This window comes from Falco biarmicus, chromosome 10, assembly GCF_023638135.1.
Source record: "Falco biarmicus isolate bFalBia1 chromosome 10, bFalBia1.pri, whole genome shotgun sequence".
Lineage (NCBI taxonomy): Eukaryota > Metazoa > Chordata > Aves > Falconiformes > Falconidae > Falco > Falco biarmicus.
Window position 1 is genome coordinate 2,281,158 of NC_079297.1, and position 19,259 is coordinate 2,300,416.

At 59.2% G+C, this 19,259-nt stretch overlaps 1 protein-coding gene across 1 annotated transcript; it reads left to right on the plus strand.

Annotated features, from left to right (window-relative positions):
* The first annotated feature begins 3,759 nt into the window (after positions 1 to 3,759).
* Positions 3,760 to 16,717, plus strand: SNTA1 (syntrophin alpha 1). Its single transcript, XM_056354835.1, has 8 exons — positions 3,760 to 4,062; positions 6,542 to 6,727; positions 13,845 to 14,043; positions 14,136 to 14,343; positions 14,416 to 14,546; positions 15,062 to 15,258; positions 15,329 to 15,516; positions 15,828 to 16,717. Exons 1-8 carry the CDS (start codon positions 3,801 to 3,803, stop codon positions 15,918 to 15,920), a joined length of 1,464 nt encoding a protein of 487 aa, XP_056210810.1. The 5' UTR covers positions 3,760 to 3,800; the 3' UTR covers positions 15,921 to 16,717.
* Positions 16,718 to 19,259: the final 2,542 nt, after the last annotated feature.

Sequence of the window (19,259 nt, forward strand, 5' to 3'; positions counted from 1 at the left end):
TGGCTTTCAAGGGGTTCAGTCCTGCAGGGCAGGATCAGTGCCACCCCCCCTGGAATTTCCAGGGGACACTGAGCAGAGCAGCACTTCCCTGGTGCTGAGGGCTAAAGACTGTCCGAGCATCCTGAGCACCACTGGCAACCTGAGACACTACCTGGATCCCTGTGGTTTGGAAATGCTGTCTCAGGGACAGAACATGAGCTCTTAAGGTCTTTTATTTTTCTTCAGAAGGGATTAATTTAATTAACAAGTAACAAAACATCTCACGGCACTCTATAAATAGACTGGTGGGCTCTGACACAGCTCCTGGCTATGCCAAGAAATGAGTCTAATAATAGCTGCTTAACAACGAAGTTCAGGGGGCTGGAGGGATTGTGCGGAGAAGATGCCAGGATGGGCTGAACTCTGCGATGGCAGCCAGCTGTGCAGGCAACATCTGAACAGGTTGCTGAGAAAGTGCCGCTGGAGGGAACGGCTTGTCGTGGGGAGCATGGGGCCAGTTGCCACCTGCACAGCCAGGTCCTCCTGCTGGGGACTGTTTGGGGGACGGCTGGAGGCAAGCAGTGCTCTTTCCAGCTAAAAAGCAGCCGTTGCCCCCAGGGCTGGGGTCAGGGCCCTGGCAGCACCCCTAGCCCAGCACCACAGCCTCCCACTGCTTCCCAGCCCCTTCCCCTCCCACTGCTCCTGCTGCCAGGGAGAAATTCCCAGCTGGGCTTTTGTCACCAACGCACGCGTGTTTCTGCGGGAAGTTTCTATTTCTGTGAATAGCAATTTTTCAAGCAACTCCCCCCGCCCCGCCTGCTTGCCTTCAGCAGGAGCCCTGACAAACGCCGCTGGCATGCCTGGAAGCTGCGACTCACTCCTGCGTGCCAGCCCCGGCCAGAGCCTTGTCCCCCTCCCCCACACCCCACGTCTGTCCTGCTGTACCATGGCACGGGAATTATGCTCACGGCATCTTGCAGAGGGTCAAATTGAGCCGGGACCACCCCACTCACCAGGCTCCCAGTGCTCACCCTGTGCCATGACAGGGAGCCGGAGAAGTGGAGAAGTGTAGAGGAATGAAGCTGGGTTAATTAGCACTGATAATATGCCACTGTGGGCTGGCTTCAGGGGCGGTGGGTTGGCCAGTGTAGATAAGGTGCAGCTGTGGCTGGTTCTGTTAAGTGGTCAAGAGCCAATGAAGAGAGCAGCCAAGGAAGACGTAAGAGAAGAGAGAGCGGGCCCTGGATGAGGAGAGACTAGGAGAAGGCAGCAGAAGGACTGGCATGAAGAGTATGTTGGTATAAGATGATAAAAGACCTTGTTGCAGCCGGCTAGTTTGGAGAGTGCTGCGACAGAGGAGCCTGAGCAAAACCAGCCTTGGGAACCTGGCCGGGGGAGCCAAGCCTGCAGGAAAGTCCCAAAAGCAGCAGTACCTTTGCTTGGGGGGCACCAGGAACATCATGGAGTGCCCAGCCTTTGCAGGCCACAGCTCTCACCTGACCCAGCTGGGCAGAGGAGCCAGTAAATTATTTTTGTCTTTGATTAAAGCCTGGAGCCAAGCCCCCCAGTGCTGCATGAGTCTGCCGAGCCCTATTGCTCCCCTCGGAATGTACCCCCTGCTCAAGCTGAGCCTCCCAGTTTGGGACCAGGGTCTGAAGGGCATTTCAGACTCACAATTTGCATTAGAAGAAACCAACACCTGCAATATTTGCCTTTGGTCTCTATCCCACACATGTAATCAATGCAATTTCCAAAGGAATAGTTTAATTGCTGAAGAAGGGGAGGGCAGGCGGTCCTGCAGCCGTACAGAAGCAGCAGTGCCCATGGGATAGGGTTTGTACCGTGCCTGCATCACAGCCTTGCTGCGTCAGTGGCATCAGGTGTTTCTCTGAGGGATGTGAAGCCAGTGTGCCGTGCCTGGCTTTGGGAACCATGGTGTCTTCTCCATCCCAGCAGCAGGACAGGGAAAGGCAGGGCTTCTCCCTCTGCCTGGTATTGACACCATCTTCCATGCATCCATGCCGTGCTTCTCAGCATCTCTGCTGCCAGACAAAGAGCTGAGAAACGAAAGAAAACAGCCCATAAAAGCAGTATTTGGAGTTCCCACTGCTACTTTTGACAGGAACGTGACCTTAAAGGCTGGAAATATCAAAAGCAGCACTGGGAAGGAAAAAGACCTGGAGAAACTGCTGATTGCAGCTGCCTGGCTGGCAAATAGAGTGCTCCCAGAGTGGGGGGCATGGGGAGAAGGGGCCCTTTCTCCACTTAAGGACCAAAGGACAAAATCCCCCTCTGCTGTACGCAAACAGAGCAGCACAGGCAGCTGGAATGGGGCCCAGGCAGCCCTGTAGGGTGTGCAGGGGATGGGATCATAGGGAAAACCCTTTGGCTGGGTGATGGGGCAGTGTAGAAGTACTTGCTCCAGTGAGCAGCACTGCACTGCAGAGGTGAGGAGTCACTTAAGCCAAACCCTAGACTTTTTAGCAAAATAGAAAATCAGGAGTATGTGAACCGTCTGTTTTGTGAAGAAGTAACCTTCAGGGTTTCCTCTCCTGCAGCCTCAAGAAATTCCACAGCTGCTGCTGCGTGGGCGGGAGCCTGAGGAGCATTCTTCCCCCTCTGTGCGTGGCTGATGCTCAGGGCTGGCTGCAGCCCCCGCAGTGCGGGGCCGTGCATGCTGTGGCCCCCCTGCCCCGTGCGGCCAGAGCCCCTCGCTCTGCCCCCTCCCCAGCCTGCAGCAAAAGCTACTGAATTCTTACACATCCTTGTGTTTTGCCTGGGGCCTCATCATCAGCCCCATCCTGGAGGCCCTTTGGAGCTGCCTGAAGTGCTAGGAGTGCAAGGGGCACAGGGGATGTGCCAACAGGTATTTGCTACTTCTAGAGGTTATTTTCTACTCTTAATTGCTGCCTCTTGGCTGCAGAAAAAAATCCGGGTCTGCCAAAGGAGACAAAATATTGTTCCTGTTGTCAAGATCCAGGACAAGCAAGGGAAAAGCAACATGGAGTTTTCTGAATGTCTGCAAACACCATCTCCCCCAGCCTTGCTCCTGCCCAGCGTCCGTGGGGGCTGTGAGGAGGTGCCTGCCCCGGGCTTGCTGCAGAGGCGCCGTGGTCAGGGCTGGCTGCAGGCTGGCCTGGCTTCGTCCCCTGGGGCCACCAGGGCCACCGCCTGCCCCTGGGCCACCGCCTGCCCCTGGGCCACTGCTGGCCCCAATAAAGGAGCCAGAAGTGTTTTGGGAAGCTGGTGCATTGCACAGAACCCCCTGTACCACAGCACCCACCCCGAGGTGCCCCCAGGGTTTGGCTGGGTGCGGGAGCGGGGTGCTCCCTGGGACACCCCAGCAACCCGCCCAGCCCTGCCGACCCCTGCCCCAGGCCTTCACTCCGGTGCTCTGGCTGCCTGCTGGGCACCCCACGGTGGGTGGGCAGGGGCTGTGGCTGCTGGGGGGCTGTGGCTCTTGGGGGGCACGTGAAGGGCTGAGCCAGCTGCCCCCTGCCCGGCCCCTGCCACTCCTCCCGTGACACAGCATGGCATGGGGACCCCCAGCACATCCAGGGCCAGACCCAGGACAAGCAACGGAGACTGGGATCCTGGGTCACTCCCTGTGGCCGTTCTGGGCCAGAGCGGGGAGCCGTGTCCCCCCCGGTGCCCCATCCCGGGCGGCAGCGGGGAGCACCCGACGGACTCCGTCCCGGCGGGGCGGTGCGCGGGCGGCGCGCGGGGCGGCGCGCGGGGCGGCGCGCGGGCAGCGCGCGGGGCGCGGAGCGGTGCGGAGCGGGGCGGTGGGAGCGGCGGGGGCGGCGCGGCAGGCGCGGAAGATGGCGGCGGGCAGGCGCGCCCCGCGCACCGGGCTGCTGGAGCTGCGCGGCCCCGGCGGGCAGTGGCTGCGCGTCCTGCTCAGCCTGGCCGAGGACGCGCTGGGGGTGAGCCCGGCCGACAGCCCCGGCCCCGGCGAGGCCCCGCCGGCGCAGCTGAACGGCGGCGAGCCGGGCTCCGCCGTGCCCGAGGCGCTCGCCAACATCAGGCGCACGGTGCGCGTCGTCAAGCAGGACGTGGGGGGGCTCGGCATCAGCATCAAAGGTGAGGCCGGGCCGGGGGGGGGGGGGGTCCCGGGGCGGGCGGGAGGTACCGGGCACCGGGACCTGTTGCTGCCGCCATTTCAGCCGTTCGCTGCCACCGCCTGGGAGAAAACCCCGGGGGGGAGCGGAGCTGGGGCCGGGGCTGGGGTCGGGGGTCTTCACAGCCCGTGGCGCTGCCCGAAGCCGGCCCTTGCACGGGACGAGGCAGGGGACACGTGGCAGTGATGGGACCCGAAACATCCCCAGCCCACGGAATGAGCGGCACTTTGGGGTGCCACAGTGACTGGCAGCCCCTGCCCCCCATGCCCCGGCTGCAGCGGGGGTCCCCGGCATCGGGGAGCTGGGGGGGCACCCCACTGCCCCCCCCTGCACGCGAGGGTAGGGTGCTGCCTTACGAGGCAGGTGGGACACACAGGGTATGCAAGAGCTGCTCTCTTGCAGGCGAAGGGAGGGCTCTGCCAGTGTGTCCCTGTCCCCTCCATGCCCCTGTGCTGGGAAATGCCCCTTTTAAACTACCGGCAAAATGAAGGAAGCAACCGTGAAGCCCTTGGAGATGTCCAGGTGCGGAGAGCTGGGATGTTAAACCAAACCACCAAACCGCTCAGCCTTAGAGATGTCCGCTCTGAGCTGAGCAGTGGGAAGCCTCCGCGTTACAGTCCCTGCTTCCCCTCCGGAGCTGCCTCATGCCGTGACTCGCCTGAACTTCAGGCTGGAAACTTCATGGGGCAAGGGTGGCGTTTCTGCCTGCCTTGGCTTTTCATGCCGCTCCGGGTGTGTTAGAAACTCCACGAAAGGAAGATGAAAGCAGCAGCGAACAGGCAGCAAAGGGCCGTCACGGTGCATGGGCAGGAGGGTCCGTAGCTCCGTGTGCAGGCAGGGCAGGCAGCGGGCTCGGCAGGCAGCGCAGGGTGGCTCTCGCCTCCTGACGTGGCTTCTCCTCCCAACTTGGAGGGGACGCGGCCGCAGCCTCTGTCTCCCGCTGGAAGCGGAGGGTTTTGTGTTGTGGATGTCCGGGTGCTGGGAGTGGGTTGAAACAGTGCCACTGGCTGTGTCTGTGGGGTGCCCGAGCCTGCCAGCCCTTCCCTTTGTGAAGCATAAAGCCCCCTTCGTAATAACCCCTTGGCTGCCAAGTTATTGCTAGCTCTGTGGCTCTCCCAAGAAAGGAGAAAACCTCACTTGATTCAGTTAAAACTTTATTTTTGCAGTGACGTATGTAGAAACCAAGTAGTCGCCATCCAAGCTGGGAGGCAGAAGCTGCCCTGGGCGGCCGTGCAGCCCTGCCGGTGCCACCGCTGCTGCTGCGGGAGGGCATCGCTGCCCCGTTAAAATGCAGCCCAGCTGCGTTTCACTCAGGGACACTTCACCACAACCCGGGGTGCGGGTAGGGTGTCCTGCCTGGGGACGTGGCGAGGGTGTAGCTGCTGGGCTGGCCGTCCCCTGGCTGGCCGGGCAGCGGGGGGCTGTGCAGGAGCCGAGCTGGCGGAGGCTCCTGGCCCCGGCAGGGGCTCTCGGTGCCGGCAGCCCAGGCGAGGAGCCCCTGCTGCAGGGACGGGGAGCCACTGCTGCAGGGACACGGGCTCAGCAGCTCGGAGCAGCCCCCGCCGGGGCCTCTGACAGCTGATAACCGGAGCCCTCCGAGGGGCTTGGCAGGCGTCTGAGCGAGGAAATGCCTGTGGCACTGGCTGGGAGCAACCCTGGGGCTGGCGGTGGCAGCAGGCTGGGCTCACCACCTCCGGGATGAGGGATTGTCTCTCGGAGGCTCCTCAGGACAGGCTGTCCTGGGACGCAGGGCACATCGGGGGCTGCCGGTCCCCAGCTGCCCCTGCCCGGGCTGGGGCTTGGCAGTAGTTGCTGCACCCCTGCTCCCTGGCACGGAGGCAGCGGTGCTGCTTGGATCTCCTGGCGGGTTCAAAAGTTAATGTGCAAATTGATCTCCTCAAGCTGCCCGGAGGTTTGAATAGCATTGTTTTAGACTGGGGAGTGGGGAACCGAAGGTAAATGGGGCTACTGTGTGGAGAGGAGTGAACAGCCAGGTTGGTTCGCTTCTCCTTGGCTCTTCTGCCGCTCCAAAAACATTCAGCTGTCTTATCTGTCTAGATCATGAAGTCCTTGGAGCAGGGATAGTCGCTCACCACATGTGATTAATAATGCAGATAAAGACACGCTTTCCTGCCAAAATTGATGGGGAGATGGCCAGGTTACATGTTTGGTCTGTGAGGAAATCTGTGACCGTTCGGAGTGGGTTTGGAGCATTCGTCTTCGTTTGCTCTAAGGCCTCGTGGTATTTTGGCTGGTTGTTACAGGCGTGCCCTGGGCATTTGAGGAGACGAGGCCACAGGCTGTCCCAGCAGGGCACAGCCGAGCGCTGGGAGAAGGGTTCAGCCCTGACGGGGGCGGCTGGTACCTGAGCAGCCCTCTCCCCACCTGCTCCTCCGTGTGTTTCAGCAGCCACAACCACTTCGTTTCTCTTCTGTTTCAAGGTGGCCGAGAGAATAAAATGCCCATCTTGATCTCCAAGATATTTAAGGGGCTGGCAGCGGATCAGACTGAGGCGCTGTACGTGGGGGATGCCATCCTCTCTGTCAACGGGACTGACCTTTCCGAGGCAACGCATGATGAGGCGGTGCAGGCCTTGAAGAAGACGGGCAAGGAGGTGGTCTTGGAAGGTAGGAGATGAGGGTGTGAGGGGAGGGGAGGGTCCTTCTTCCAGGAGGCTGATCCCTGTTTTTCCTGGGATATACTGGGAACACAGGGATGCCACATCAGCCGCATATGCGTTTACATAGTCTTTCAAATGGAAACCAACATGTACAGTCTGGTTTATCTGCTGATCCAGAGAGCTGGAGGTAACTGCTTGGATCTCCCTATCCCTCCCCAGAGAGGGAGAGACCACTCAATGCCCTGCAGCTCTGTCTCCCAGCTGCAGGACCACAAGCAGGCAGCAATGGGAGATGTGGGACAGGTTATGAGGTTTGCGACTCTTCTGTTGTACAGCATCACCCTGAGGTCTGCAGTTCCTGGGGTAACAGAAAACTTTCTGCTTTTCCTGTGATTTTCATCTAAATGCACATCCTTGGCTGGTGCAGGTCTGCAGGCTTACACCAGCGGGGCGGTGGGGGTACACGGGCACCCTGCTGCTTGCTGAGCACCTTTTGTTTTGCAGGGATGGATTTTAGGTGTGCAGGAGGAGCAGGCTGCCGGGTGCAGGCGGGGCCAGCTCGGAGTGCAACAGCAGGAGCTGCATCCTCAGGGGATCCCCAGCAGCTGAACCCCAACTGCAGCCCCCCCTCCTTCCCAATCTGGCAGCTGAGGCTACAAACATCCCAGGGATGCAGCCTTCGCCATCCCAGGGGACATCCCAGCTGGTCCCCTGGGAATGGGCTCCCTCTTGGTACTGGGTGGCCACTTCCTGGTGTCTCCCAGCCCTGCGGGGGCTGGCACACTGCAGGAGCCCCCCAGACCCCGCTTGGGGAGTGGGTGAGGGCTGATGGGTTGGGACTGTGGGAGCTCTGAGGGAGAGACCCCATTCTTTTGCTGTTACCCTTCGCATCACATCTGTCTGTGCTTGTCCACCCTCTGCCAGCTTGGCCAGGCAGGGGCGAGCACCCAGGTTTTGTCCCTTGGGACCCTTCCCCCTCCCCTCACTGCCAACCAGCCCCCCAGGTCACCCTGGCTAACCAAGAGGGTCTTGGCACCAGAGACCCTTCCTGTTGTAGGGCTCCAAAGGGATGTTTTATTTTGGGGCAGTGCTCTGGGCTCTGCCTGGACAGAGAAGAGTTCTGTGTCTTCTGCTGCCAGTGACCGCCGTGGCTCTGTGCCTTCCCCAGATTGTCTCAGCTCCAGATTTTCATTTTTAGCTTCGCTCAGCCCTTTCTGCTGTGGGTTCCTCCTCTCCTGGGACCACGGTTCAGCTGGAGGAATGTGCTGCTCTGCACAGCTGCTGGGAGCAGAGATGGTTGTTGGTGGGGGGGTGGTTTTTGGTTGTTGGGTTTTTTTTTTTTTTGACCAAAGAGAAATACAAGAGCCTCTTTCTCTGGGAGTCTGCAGAATTCCTCCCTGTAACTGCTGTTCTTGGACCACCCTCTTTTGTTATTTTCTTTTCATCCTTTACTTTGGTGTGGGTTTCCTTTTTGCTAGAGGTCCTGTGGGAGGTGAGATGAGCTGCCCTTTCTGTAGAGAACAATCCCTCACCCTAGACCACCTCCTCCTCCTCCTCCATCCCCCCTGGGGAGCTGGGTGCTGCCAGGTTTCCTTTCCAGGAGGCAATTGCAGGCAGGACCTTTTCTGTAGCTTGCTGAGCGCGGGTATGACCTACCGGGCTTCTTAATTAATTAAAACTCCCAGCAGGGACCCTTGGGAGGAGAGTGGGGCTGGGCTGGCTCCCCCCATGATGCTGTGGAGGCTTTGGGCATAGTTTGTAGCTGATGCTACTGGACTCCTGCAGTGCTGTGTTACTTGGGGTTGCTGCAGGCAAGAGCTGGTGCAGGGCAGGGGTCTGTACTACTTGTTCGATCACGGGCATTGTGTCTAAACGTGGTGCATCTCCATCTCCAGCCCTTTCTGGGTTTGCCAGCATGGTACAGCCCTGCTCATGGAAGATGGTGGAGCTGGCACAGCGGTGCGGTCCCAGTCAGGCTGTCACTGCCCTGCAGAGGTGGTGGCCCTGCCCTGGGACACGGTGTCCCCTGCCTTAGATCTGCCACCCCGATGGCTCTCCAAGAGCTGGCCAGCCAAACGCCCTGCCCTGAGGAGGGGTGGGGGGCTGAGGGGCAGGGGGTGGCCTTAGGACACCTGAAGAGTGTTAACAGGGTGTGTGTGTCCCTGCTCCCTTCTCCTGCTTGGGCTCACTCCAGAGCTTGGGGAAAAGCACCTTAACATCACTTGGGCACTTTCTGGTCCCCGCATGCTGCCAGGTGTGACTCCAAGTTCCCTTACAGTTGCTGTAAGTACCGAAACCGAGTAGTTTGGCACAGGTGGTGTCTGTTGCTGCCTCACTCCTCCTGGCTGCGTTCATTCCTGGGTTTAGGAGTTTTTAGGGTAGTTCACAAGTGGTGTTGCAGCGAGTGGCAAAACTGGGAGAGCTTGTACCTCCTCACAGGGCAGTGAGCTGGGGTGAGACTTTCCAGAGCGGCAGGGCTGGGAGGTGATGCATTTTAACTTGACTGTCAGCAGTGGCTCCATGTGCCAGATCTCACCCCGAGCTGCTCAGCTTAGCTCCTGGCTCCTCAGTGTCGTTGCTGGCCGGGCCTGAGGACACACAGATACCTCTTGCCGTGTCCTGCCAAGATTTTTTTGGGATGTGCCAAACTATTCTCTTGATATTTGCAGGAGGAGTTTGACTGTATTTATATTACATTGTTATTTTAGGGAGAGTTGCTCTCCTTTACCTTATTTTTCCCTTGGGTTTTGTGTGGTTGGTTTTTTTTTTTTTTTTGCTTGCTAGAGACCCTCCACAGCAGAAGAGAGGTTGATAGACATCCTTCCAGCTGCCCTGGGAAGGGCTTTGGGCCAGGAGTGGTTTTCCTGGTGAGGCTCCTGTGCTGTGTTGGCACAGGGAGAGAACTGGGGGCAGTGGGAGGGAGCTGGGGCAGCTGTGGGCATCTCGCTTCCACAGCAGCCCAGGGCTTGTTGGCTGCAGGGCAGCTCCTGGGGCTGTCGCAGCTCTCCCCGACTCACTCAGCCAAGTAGCAGCTTGGAAGCTGGAATTCAGAAAAGCTAAGGGGTGCTGGGAGAGCTGGTGCTGGGGATGCCCGGCTCTGGCAGGCTGATTGCTCTAATTGTGGGAAACCTGGGCAGCTGCAGAGGGTGGAGATGTACATGGTGTGAAATGTGAAATGCCTGTAAAATTGAGGTGATCCTGGAGTAAATAACACACAGTGCAGAGTGGAAGGGGGTTTCGAGCAGAGGCGGGTGGTGGCAGACAGGATTTGTGCGGCTTCCTGTTGCTGCTGCCCTTCTGGGCTCAGAAGGGCATCAGGAGAGAAAGTGCTGAGGTGGTCCCCAGCCCTTTGTGGGACACTAAAGTGAATGTCTTCTGGCAGATGTGACAGCCCTCGGGGTCTGAGCAGCTCAGCAATGCCATGTGTGCTCTCATGGTTTAGATGTGGTAAGGAACCCAAGCAGAAACAGAGGCTTTGGACCTGACCTGGGGGTGATGCAGAGAGGTGGGGAGGGTCCACATCCTCCTACTTTCTCCACACCTTGCTGCCCTGAAGTTTTGCTTTCCCTAAGGAGTTTCCTGGGGATGTTTCTCCTCCCATGGAAACATAGAGAGTTGTCCTATGATCTCCCATAGGATCACTTGGCCCATGGGTGCAGCTGGCTGTGCAGCACAGGAGAATATTTAGCAAAGAGCTGGGGCATGGCACGTGGCACTGAGTGCTGGGACAGGGTCCTGGGGCTGGAGGGGACAGCAGTGGCATCTCCACCCTGCAGCATCCCATGGTGCCTTCCTCCCTGGGGTGGAAAGGCTCGAGCTGAGGCAGCTGCTCCTTGTTTGTGCTTTGAGCTGGGGCCAGGGGATGGTCCCTGGGTGGGATGCTGGACAGGGTGGCTGTGGCAGCCACCCCTGCGTTAAGCATTTGGAAGCACATCACAGCATCAGCTTGAAGTTTACGGGTTATTTCAGGGTGTGTCTCTGGAGTGTGTGTGTGCTGACCCCCCCCATTTAACATGTTACTTTTGCACTGTTAGTCCTGAGGCAGAGAGGGACCAGCTGGAGATGGGTTTAGCAGCTCCTTAGGGCCAGCACTGGATCTCCAGGACCTCTCTGGAAGCCTTCCTGGTGTGATGGCCACCAGCACAGTCGGGCCTTTTTGACTTGCCGTGCTGTGTAGATCATAGAATCATCGAGGTTGGAAAAGACCCTTAAGATAATTGAGCCCAACCATGACGCTTCTGGAAGGCTCTTGGCAGGGAAGCAGCAGGGACCCGTCAGCAACGCGATCTCAAACCTCTCTGCACTGAATGCGTGCCGTGATCACCGCGCTGCAGCTGAGCCTGCCAGCACCGAGCCGGTGGCCCAGGCAGTGAGTGGGTACTCTTGAGCCTGCTGCTGAAGGTCTGTGCAGCTGGGGTTGTTTTCCTGGCTGCAGGAAGGTTTGTGGCTCCTCAGTGAAGCTCTCGGGGGCCAGGAGCTTTGCTTTAGCAGTGCTGAGCTGTGGGCATGTGTGTGGGGAAGGTCATGGTGATCTGGGATTGAGGGCACAGGAGTGTTTGGTTTGGGCTTGTTCTTCATCCTTAGGAGGGATGGGCCGGTGGAGGGCGAGGATCTGTTACCCAAGAAGTAAACCCAAGGAATTTTGATGGTTTTGCCCCTTTATGGAGTTCTGGGGAGAAAACCCCCTACTACAGCACAGAGAGAAGAGCAGGGCAGACCTAGGGCCTTTAGTTTTAAACATGTCCCTGATGCAGCTTGCTGCAGGGTTCGGGGCACACGCAGTGCCCCAGTGATGCTGTGGGCCTGGGGGTCCCTGTGCTGTAACTGCTCTGCAGAGGGACCATCCAGGCATCGGTGTCCGTAAGCATCTGCTCTGGCTGTCTCCCCCCAGGGAGCAGGGAGCCTGTGTGACTTCGGGGGCCACGTGGATTAGCCCAGCAGCCACCCCGAGGGCTGTTTGCCTGCTGAAGGTGACTTTAAGTCAGCAGCAGTGAGGCGGAGTTCTGCCAAGTGATTTTTGGAGGGTGCTGGCTAAAAAGGAGAGGGCAGCCAGGCTAGGAGCCCTAGCACTGCAAGATGTTAATTAGGAAAAAAATAATATCAAGAATTCCAGTTACCAGTAGCAGAGATCATACATAATATGGTATGGGTTGTTTGCTTTAATGAGTTAGACTGAATTAATGAGTCCGTTCAATACCAGGCGATTCCGCTGCAGTGAAGGGACCGGCAGAAGCGTAAGTCAACCCACTCTAAAGCCCATGCTGGGGTCACCGGAGGAGACAGCAGCTCCCATGGGATGGTGGCCCAGCTCCAGTGCACAGCCCCCGGGGGAGCACTGCAGCCTCCAACACATCCCAGCTCCCTGTGCTGGCTTGGGACCCCCCTGTCCTGCAGGAACCTGTCAGTGCTTGGTGGCCAGCCTTAAATCCTCTTAAAGCCATGTGCCAGAGATGCTGGCCGTTGCCTAAATCTCTGTGCCCCGTCCTGGGCTGGGCACTGCTCCTCTCCTCCGTGGCTCCGTCGGGACGTGACCCCAGCATCGCACAGCTAATGCCAGTGACGTCCTCTGCATGCCCAGGGAGCCGTGGGCTGGCACGGGGATGCTGCTCGGGTTTCAGCGGCTGAATGGTATCTTTCTGAACTCCAATTAGTTCCCAGGCACTGGGATAATGGCAGGTCCCCGCTGCCAAGATTAATGACTCGGGGTAAAATCCAACGCGGCTCAAATGCCTGCGGGAATGCGGTGGCTATTTATAACAGGAGGCGCAGGGCACGAGGCTGGTGGCCCCACGCTGCCTCCTTGGCCCCGGGGCCACCGCGGGGTAACCCAACCCACGTGCTGCAGTGGCATCGCAGCCGTTTATAGCTGCGTCCCGCTGAGGCTGGGCAGAGCGGGGCGTCCCGCGGGGCGCTGCTCCCCTCCATGCCTCCTTCAGCTCCTGCTGGGATTTCAGGACTTGGAGGTTTTGGGGAGCTCGGTGGGATAGGGGCAAAGGGGAGGGGGGATGGTGGTGGGCAGGTGAAGGGTGGGGGTGGTAGGCTCTGCTCGCAGGCTCTTTCCTGGTGGGAAAAGGGTTTTTTTCTGGCACAAAACCAGGCTGCTGTGGCTTTGCTGCAGTGATGGAACTGATCCACCAACCAGCAACCTACAAGAGTCGGCTGCAAAGCCAGGCTTGTGTCCCCCCTCCTGCCACCCACGCTGCTGACTGGGACCTGGAGTGAAACCAGCGGTGACGGCTGGGGACGTGGCAGCAGGCGTGTGTGTCTGTCCCATGGTCTTTTCCCCAAGGGCCACCAAAGGGAAGCCCTTCCCTGGAGCCACCAGCTGGTCCCACGCTGGTCCCAGGGCAGGACCGTACCTGGCATCCCCCCCCTGCTCAGCCAAAACTTTTGGGCCGGTGCTGCTGACCTAATTTTCAGGGTGTAGCTCTGGGGCTGCATCAGTTCGCCCATCTCCCCCTTCCCCTAAACCTCAGGAGCCAGCTGCCGTCCCAGCATGGCTCTGAGGGCTCTGGCTCCAGAGCCAGACTCGCTGCGGACTGAGAGCTGATTTCTTGTCCCTGGTTTGTAACTCAGCGGGGCAGGACTATGCGAGCTGCAGGCACGTGGTTCAAGGCTTTTCCTGGGGCCAAGCCGTGGTATTTGAGAGCTGTTGCTCCCAGTTCGCGGTGGGACCGGCTGTACCAGCACAGTTTGGACTGTGTAATTTTGGCCTGGGACTCCTGCCCGTTCCCCGCCCCTTGCCTCCATGTGCTGCCCCAGGGACCTGGATCAGGCTTGGATCTGTGAACTCATCTAGGTTAAAGGAAAAAGAGGGGGAAAAGGCTATTTGTATCCCTCCTAGAGGGGTCTCCCTGGGCTGGGATGGTGGGGCAGGGGCACTGGGAGGGTCCCCAGGTATGACCTCGTCCACCAGTGCCATCCCTTCACTGCACCCGCAGGGGTGCAGGACAGAGGACCTGTGGCACCCTTGGGTGGCAGCTCTGGGGAGGTAAATGAGGTGGCACCAGCTCCGATGCAGGGAGGGTGCAAGGGGTTTCAGTGGGGTAGATGGGTGCTGGTGGGCAGGATGAGGCCACGCTGGCCCGTGCCATGCCCTCAACTGGGTGCTGTCTCTCATCCAGTGAAGTACATGAAGGAGATCTCACCCTACTTCAAGAACTCCTCTGCGGGGGCAACGGTCAGCTGGGACCCCTCGCCCACCACTCTGCAGAAGCGGTCATCCCCCCTCCTACCCCCTCGGGAGCCCCGGGAGGGCAAGACCGTGCCTCTGAAGATGTGCTACGTGTCCCGCAAGTGCCTCCCCACCGACCCGGAGCACAGGTCAGGGCATGGTGCCGGGGGGTGGCAGTGCCACCGTGGTGCCCTAGTGTGCTGAGGGCTGGCGGGGACCCATCGGGGCCATGTCCCTGCAGGTACCTGGAGGTGTGCTCGGCGGACGGGCGAGTTGCCCTCTTCCTGCGGGCGAAGGACGAGGCCACGGCGCAGTCATGGCTCAGTGCCATCCAGGCAAATGTGGGCGCGCTGCTGCCGCGGGTGAAGGAGGAGCTGCGAGCCCAGCTGGCAGGTGCCGGCGCGGTGGCTGGACGGGAGGTCAAGCACGTGGGCTGGCTGACCGAGCAGGTACCCCCGGCCCCCTGCCACCCCACTGCCACCGCCGCGTTGCCGGTGGGCCTGACCCCATCCCTTTTGCAGCTCCCCAGCACCGGCACCAGGAACCTCTTGGCTGTCCTCACGGAGAAGGAGCTGTTGCTGTACGGCAGCCTGCCGCAGAGCCGGGATGCCCTGGGCAAGCCCGCGCACAGCTACCCGCTCATCGCCACCAGGTAGAGGCCACCAGCCCAGGGCCCTCCTGTCCTGCGCTGGGGACGGGGTGGTGGCAGGGGCTGGGGGTCAGCGCAGACCCCAGGGATGGTGACTGTGTCCAGGGGGTCAGGGCACATCCCCGGGTGGTGGCAGCATCCGAGGGTGGTGGCAGGGGCTGGGGGTCAGGGCAGAGCCCCGGGGTGGTGGCAGGGGCCGGGGACTGGAGCCCCGGGGGGGGGCGTCGGGAGCTGCTGGCGGGGCGGGGGCATCCGCGGGGCTGCAGCGCCCCCTGCCGGCCGGCCCGGATGCGGAGCGGGGAGCGGAGCGATGCGGAGCGCGGTGCGGTGCGGAACGGGGTGCAGAGCGGTGCGGAGCAGGGTGCTGGGTGCTGTGCGGGGTGCTGAAGCGCAGTGCGGAGCGGCGCTGTGGTGCGAGGAGCTGAGGCGCGGTGCGGGGCGTGGAGCAGGGTGCTGAGGTGTGGGGTGGGGTGCAGAGTGGTGCTGAGGCCCGGTGCTGAGGCGCGGCGGTGCCGCAGGCTGGTGCACTCGGGGCCGGCCAAGGGCTCGGCGCTGTACGAGGCAGAGCTGTCGTTCGCGCTGCGCACCGGCACGCGGCTGGGCGTGCAGACCCACCTCTTCAGCCTGGAGAGCCCCCGCGACCTGGCGCTGTGGACCCGCCTGCTGGTGGACGGCACCCACGGTGCCGCCGAGCTGGTCCAGGAGGTTTCGGCAGGTGAGGGGGGGCCGGGGGTCCCGGGCGGCGGGGCGGGCGGCCGCCGTCTCACCCCTCTCCCTGTCCTCAGCCTGCACGTGGAAGGGGCAGGATTGCACCCTGTCCATCCACATCGACAAGGGCTTCACCATCTCCACCACCGAGCCCGGGCTCAGCAAGACCATCCTGCTCCAGCAGCCCTTTGAGAAGCTGCAGATGTCCTCTGATGACGGCACCAAGATGCTCTACCTGGACTTTGGTGGCCCGGAGGGAGAGATTGTGAGTTGGCTTTACCCTGGCCACCCCCCACCCATGCTCCCACCGGCCCCGGGGGGAGGGGGAGAGCAGAGCACCCGCCCTGTGCACAGCACCCATCCTGCTTGGCACGTGGGGGTGAGGCATGGTCTAGCCATCCTCTCCTGGCCGCTCACAGCCCATGTGGTGCACAGCCCTTCCTGGGGCCCTGGTAGGGCCGTGGTGAGGTTTGGGGGGCTCTGGGTGGTCCCTGCCCTCCTGGCTTTAAGCAGAAAGCCGGCTGCTCCAGGGACAGCCCTTCCCATTGCAAACATCCCTCTGTTCCTTTCTTACAGCAATTAGACCTTCACTCCTGCCCCAAAACCATCGTCTTCATCATCCACTCCTTCCTGTCAGCCAAGGTGACCCGGCTGGGGCTGCTGGCATGAAGAGGGAGTGGGGCGCCGGGCAGAGCAGCCCCAGCCCCCGGCCGATCTCTGCACCTCCCTCCAGGCCAAACCCAGCCCAGCCATCCCAAGGAGACCGGAGCCCCCGTGGGGTCACACCACCCCCGCCAAGGAAAAGCATCATCTGGCTGTGAAAAACCGCTCCCGGGGCATCGAGGGGCAGCGGTGGGGTGAAATCCCTCTTGGATGGCGGCACTGGGACTTCTCTGGTCCCATCCCCTCCTTCCTCCAACCCGATGCTCGGCAGTGGCTGGAGGAACCCCGGTCGGAGCCCGCCGCGAGCGGCCATGCAGTCGTCACCCCAGTGCCTTGTGAGATGATATTTTCTGTACAAAGAACCCGTTTGTATTGATGTTTTATATTTATATTGCCCAGTTAAAAATGCTGATGTGGCAGCTCTTGCCTGCCTGGCTTAGACCCCCCAGAGAGTCCCCAGGTCCTGCAGACAAGGACGTGTGTCTGTCCCCTGGATGGACAACCCGAGGGCTGGAGACCGAAGCCAGCTCCGTAGTGATTGAGGGATGGGAACTGCAGATCAGCTCTATTTGCCAAATTTTTCCATACTGTGTCAAATGATAGGAACCACTTTTCTTTGTTGGAGTTGGATGGTTCGTTTTATTTTGCTAACTCCTGGGTCACTTTATTTCTCTGTTCAGGGGGGAGGGTTGTCAGGTGGCTGCTGGGAAATAACTTCTTTTATGAACCAAAAAATTCTGCATGAAAATGCCTTTTTTTTCAGGGTCAAATAAACGTTGCAGATCATAACCAGTGGGAGCCAAGATCGGTATCCTGGTTTTGCTTGGAGAAGCAGACAATCTGCGGGTGCTACCAGGGCTGTGCCTCGGGGTTTTCTGCCAGGGGAAGGAAAGGTTTTGCTTGGAGGCTGTGGGATGTTGCTGTGAGCTGGTGGTGTTGGTCTGGGGGTGCTGGGGACCCTGGGGGGCGATTTCAGATGGGGACAAAAAGTTTTTTAAGGTGTCCAAAGCTGTGCTGGGTGCAGCATAGAGGGATGCACTGATGCTTGCACCAGCTTTGGCGAGACCAGCTGGGTTTGAATACCTTGCGCTTCGTGCTTCAGGATGCTCAGCAGAGGACAGGCATAGAAGAAGTTTTGTGTTTTGCTTTTTACGTTGGGTTTTTTTTTTTTTCTTCCAGTAAAAGTAGCCGCTTGGCTCAGTGGCAGCACAGGCTTTGAACGTTGTTCCCTTCACATGCCGACCTTGCAGGGCGAGTCAGGTGGCGAATGCAGCCCTCACAGTGTGGTTACGGTGTCTGCGGGCAGCCAGCCGGTATTTACAGAGTGCTTCCTGGACTGACCTCGAGCACTGTTACCCCAGGTGCATCCCTGTTAGTGTGGGGCTTGGCACCAAAAGGCCTTTTTTTATCCCAAAAAGCGAGGGGCTGTGCTGCGGTGGTGGTTGCTGCAGGTGAGCTACAGAGGGTACCCAGAAACGGCCGAGTTCCCCGAGAAAACCTCCCAGAGCTGCCAGCGCTCTGTGCTCTGGTGATGCAGCCTGTCCTCGCAGATGCCCAGCACGAAGCACCAAGGCTGCATGCAGATCCTGGTGCTCAAGGGCTCTCCGGGAGCAGGGCCAGAGCTGTCAGCCACCCTGTGATCCGCCATCTCCTTGGGGAAGGTGCTGTGCCAGTGCTCCGATCTGCTGGTGTGGTTTTATGGGACTGTGATTTGCCAGCGCATCAATCCCGGGCTGTGAGCCCAGCGCCCCGGTCAGCGGCAGGAGCAGCTCTTGGCACCACGTCTGCACCCACACAGGGACAGCAGGATGGGACAGGGCTGTGTTTGCATCACTGCACAGTGACAAATTCCAGGTTAACCTTCTCTTTTTGCCCTGGCCCTGTACGTGGGGGAGCCTGGAGTCTCCCAGGAAAGCCATTAGCTGGGGAGAAGGCTAACGCTTAGTCTGCAGGCTGAGGAATAGCAACTAATTAGCAGCAAAATAGTATAATTTTTAATGATGAGTCGTGCATCCTGTCGCACTGCAGGGAGTTGCCCCTGGTGTGGTGCTGAGCAGAGTGGTGGGGTGTGTCGGCAGCATCGCTGGCTGGGCTGCAGTGGGCATTATTCGCTTTGGAGCCTTGTTTGGGAGAGGGAACCCCTGGATTCCTGCCGGCTGTGGGTGTAGAGTGCCGCTCCTCGCTTCTCGGGTGCTTGTTGAGCAGAGGTGGCGCTTGCAGGCAAGGAGACTGCGAGCTGCAGAGCCCCTGCTCTGGGCAGGGCAAATCTTGATGCACCACTGTTAAATGAATGATTTTGCTAACGAAGGTGAGCCTGTCCCTGGCAGGTGAGGGTGGGCGCAGTTACTGGGGCTGGGGGTAGACTGCCCTTGCTGCCCCTGTGAAGGTATGCAGCTTGGGGGAGGCGTTTTCAGGGGGGACGTGGTTTGCTATGTGCACACCCACTCCCAGGTGCAGGGACCCTGGTGCTGTTGCAGCCTTTGGGGTGCAGGAGGAGAAGTAGGGCAAAAGCTGCAAAAAATGGATGGAAAGCAGCAAAAATGCAAAGCAACAAGGGCAGTGAGGTGCCTGTGGTTTGAGCAGGGAGAAAGCACAAGAACGGCTTATTTGGTGTAAAGAAATAGTTCTTATGGGGCACGTAAGCACTCAGCTGCTCGGCTCTTGGCAGGACAGGGGGCTCAAGGAGCCCATGTGGGTATGGCTCGTTCCTACACACGCAGAGCCCCATGGCTGGCAGCGGGAATCTTATGATGAACAAGCCCCTACTTTTTATTGCACATAACTGTCAGATTTCCAGGAGACCTTGTAAAATGGATTTGCAAAAGAAAAAAAAAAAAGAAAAAAACCCCCCATGTTACTAACTGTTAAATCAATACAACAAGTAATTTAGAAACAGATGGTGTATTTTTCTATGATCAAAAGCATGTCTGCACAAAGAAACACATTATTACTGCAATTTACCTTCCTCTTCCTGCCCTACAGCCATTACTCTTTGGGGCTTATTCCAATAAAAGAGGGAATCACTCCCAATCCAGAGCAGATTTCCTATTAATCTTATAGACCACAAACTGCCTTGACTTTACCAGCACAGCTCAGACAGACCATCCCACTCTGTGCCTTGGCTATGAAACAAATAGCTCTGTTTGGAGATGGATATTTATTTTCTTTGATTTCTTTGCATTCGATACTGGTGATGGGGTGAGGATTTTTTTCTCCTTGGGTATTTTGTGGTGGCTTCTCAGCCTCTTCACCCTTCTGGCACCATTCCCTGCTTAATGGGACCCTTTCCCCAGTGATGCTTTCACAAAGGGGCCTGTGATTAAGACAACTGCCTCTTAGTTCTCT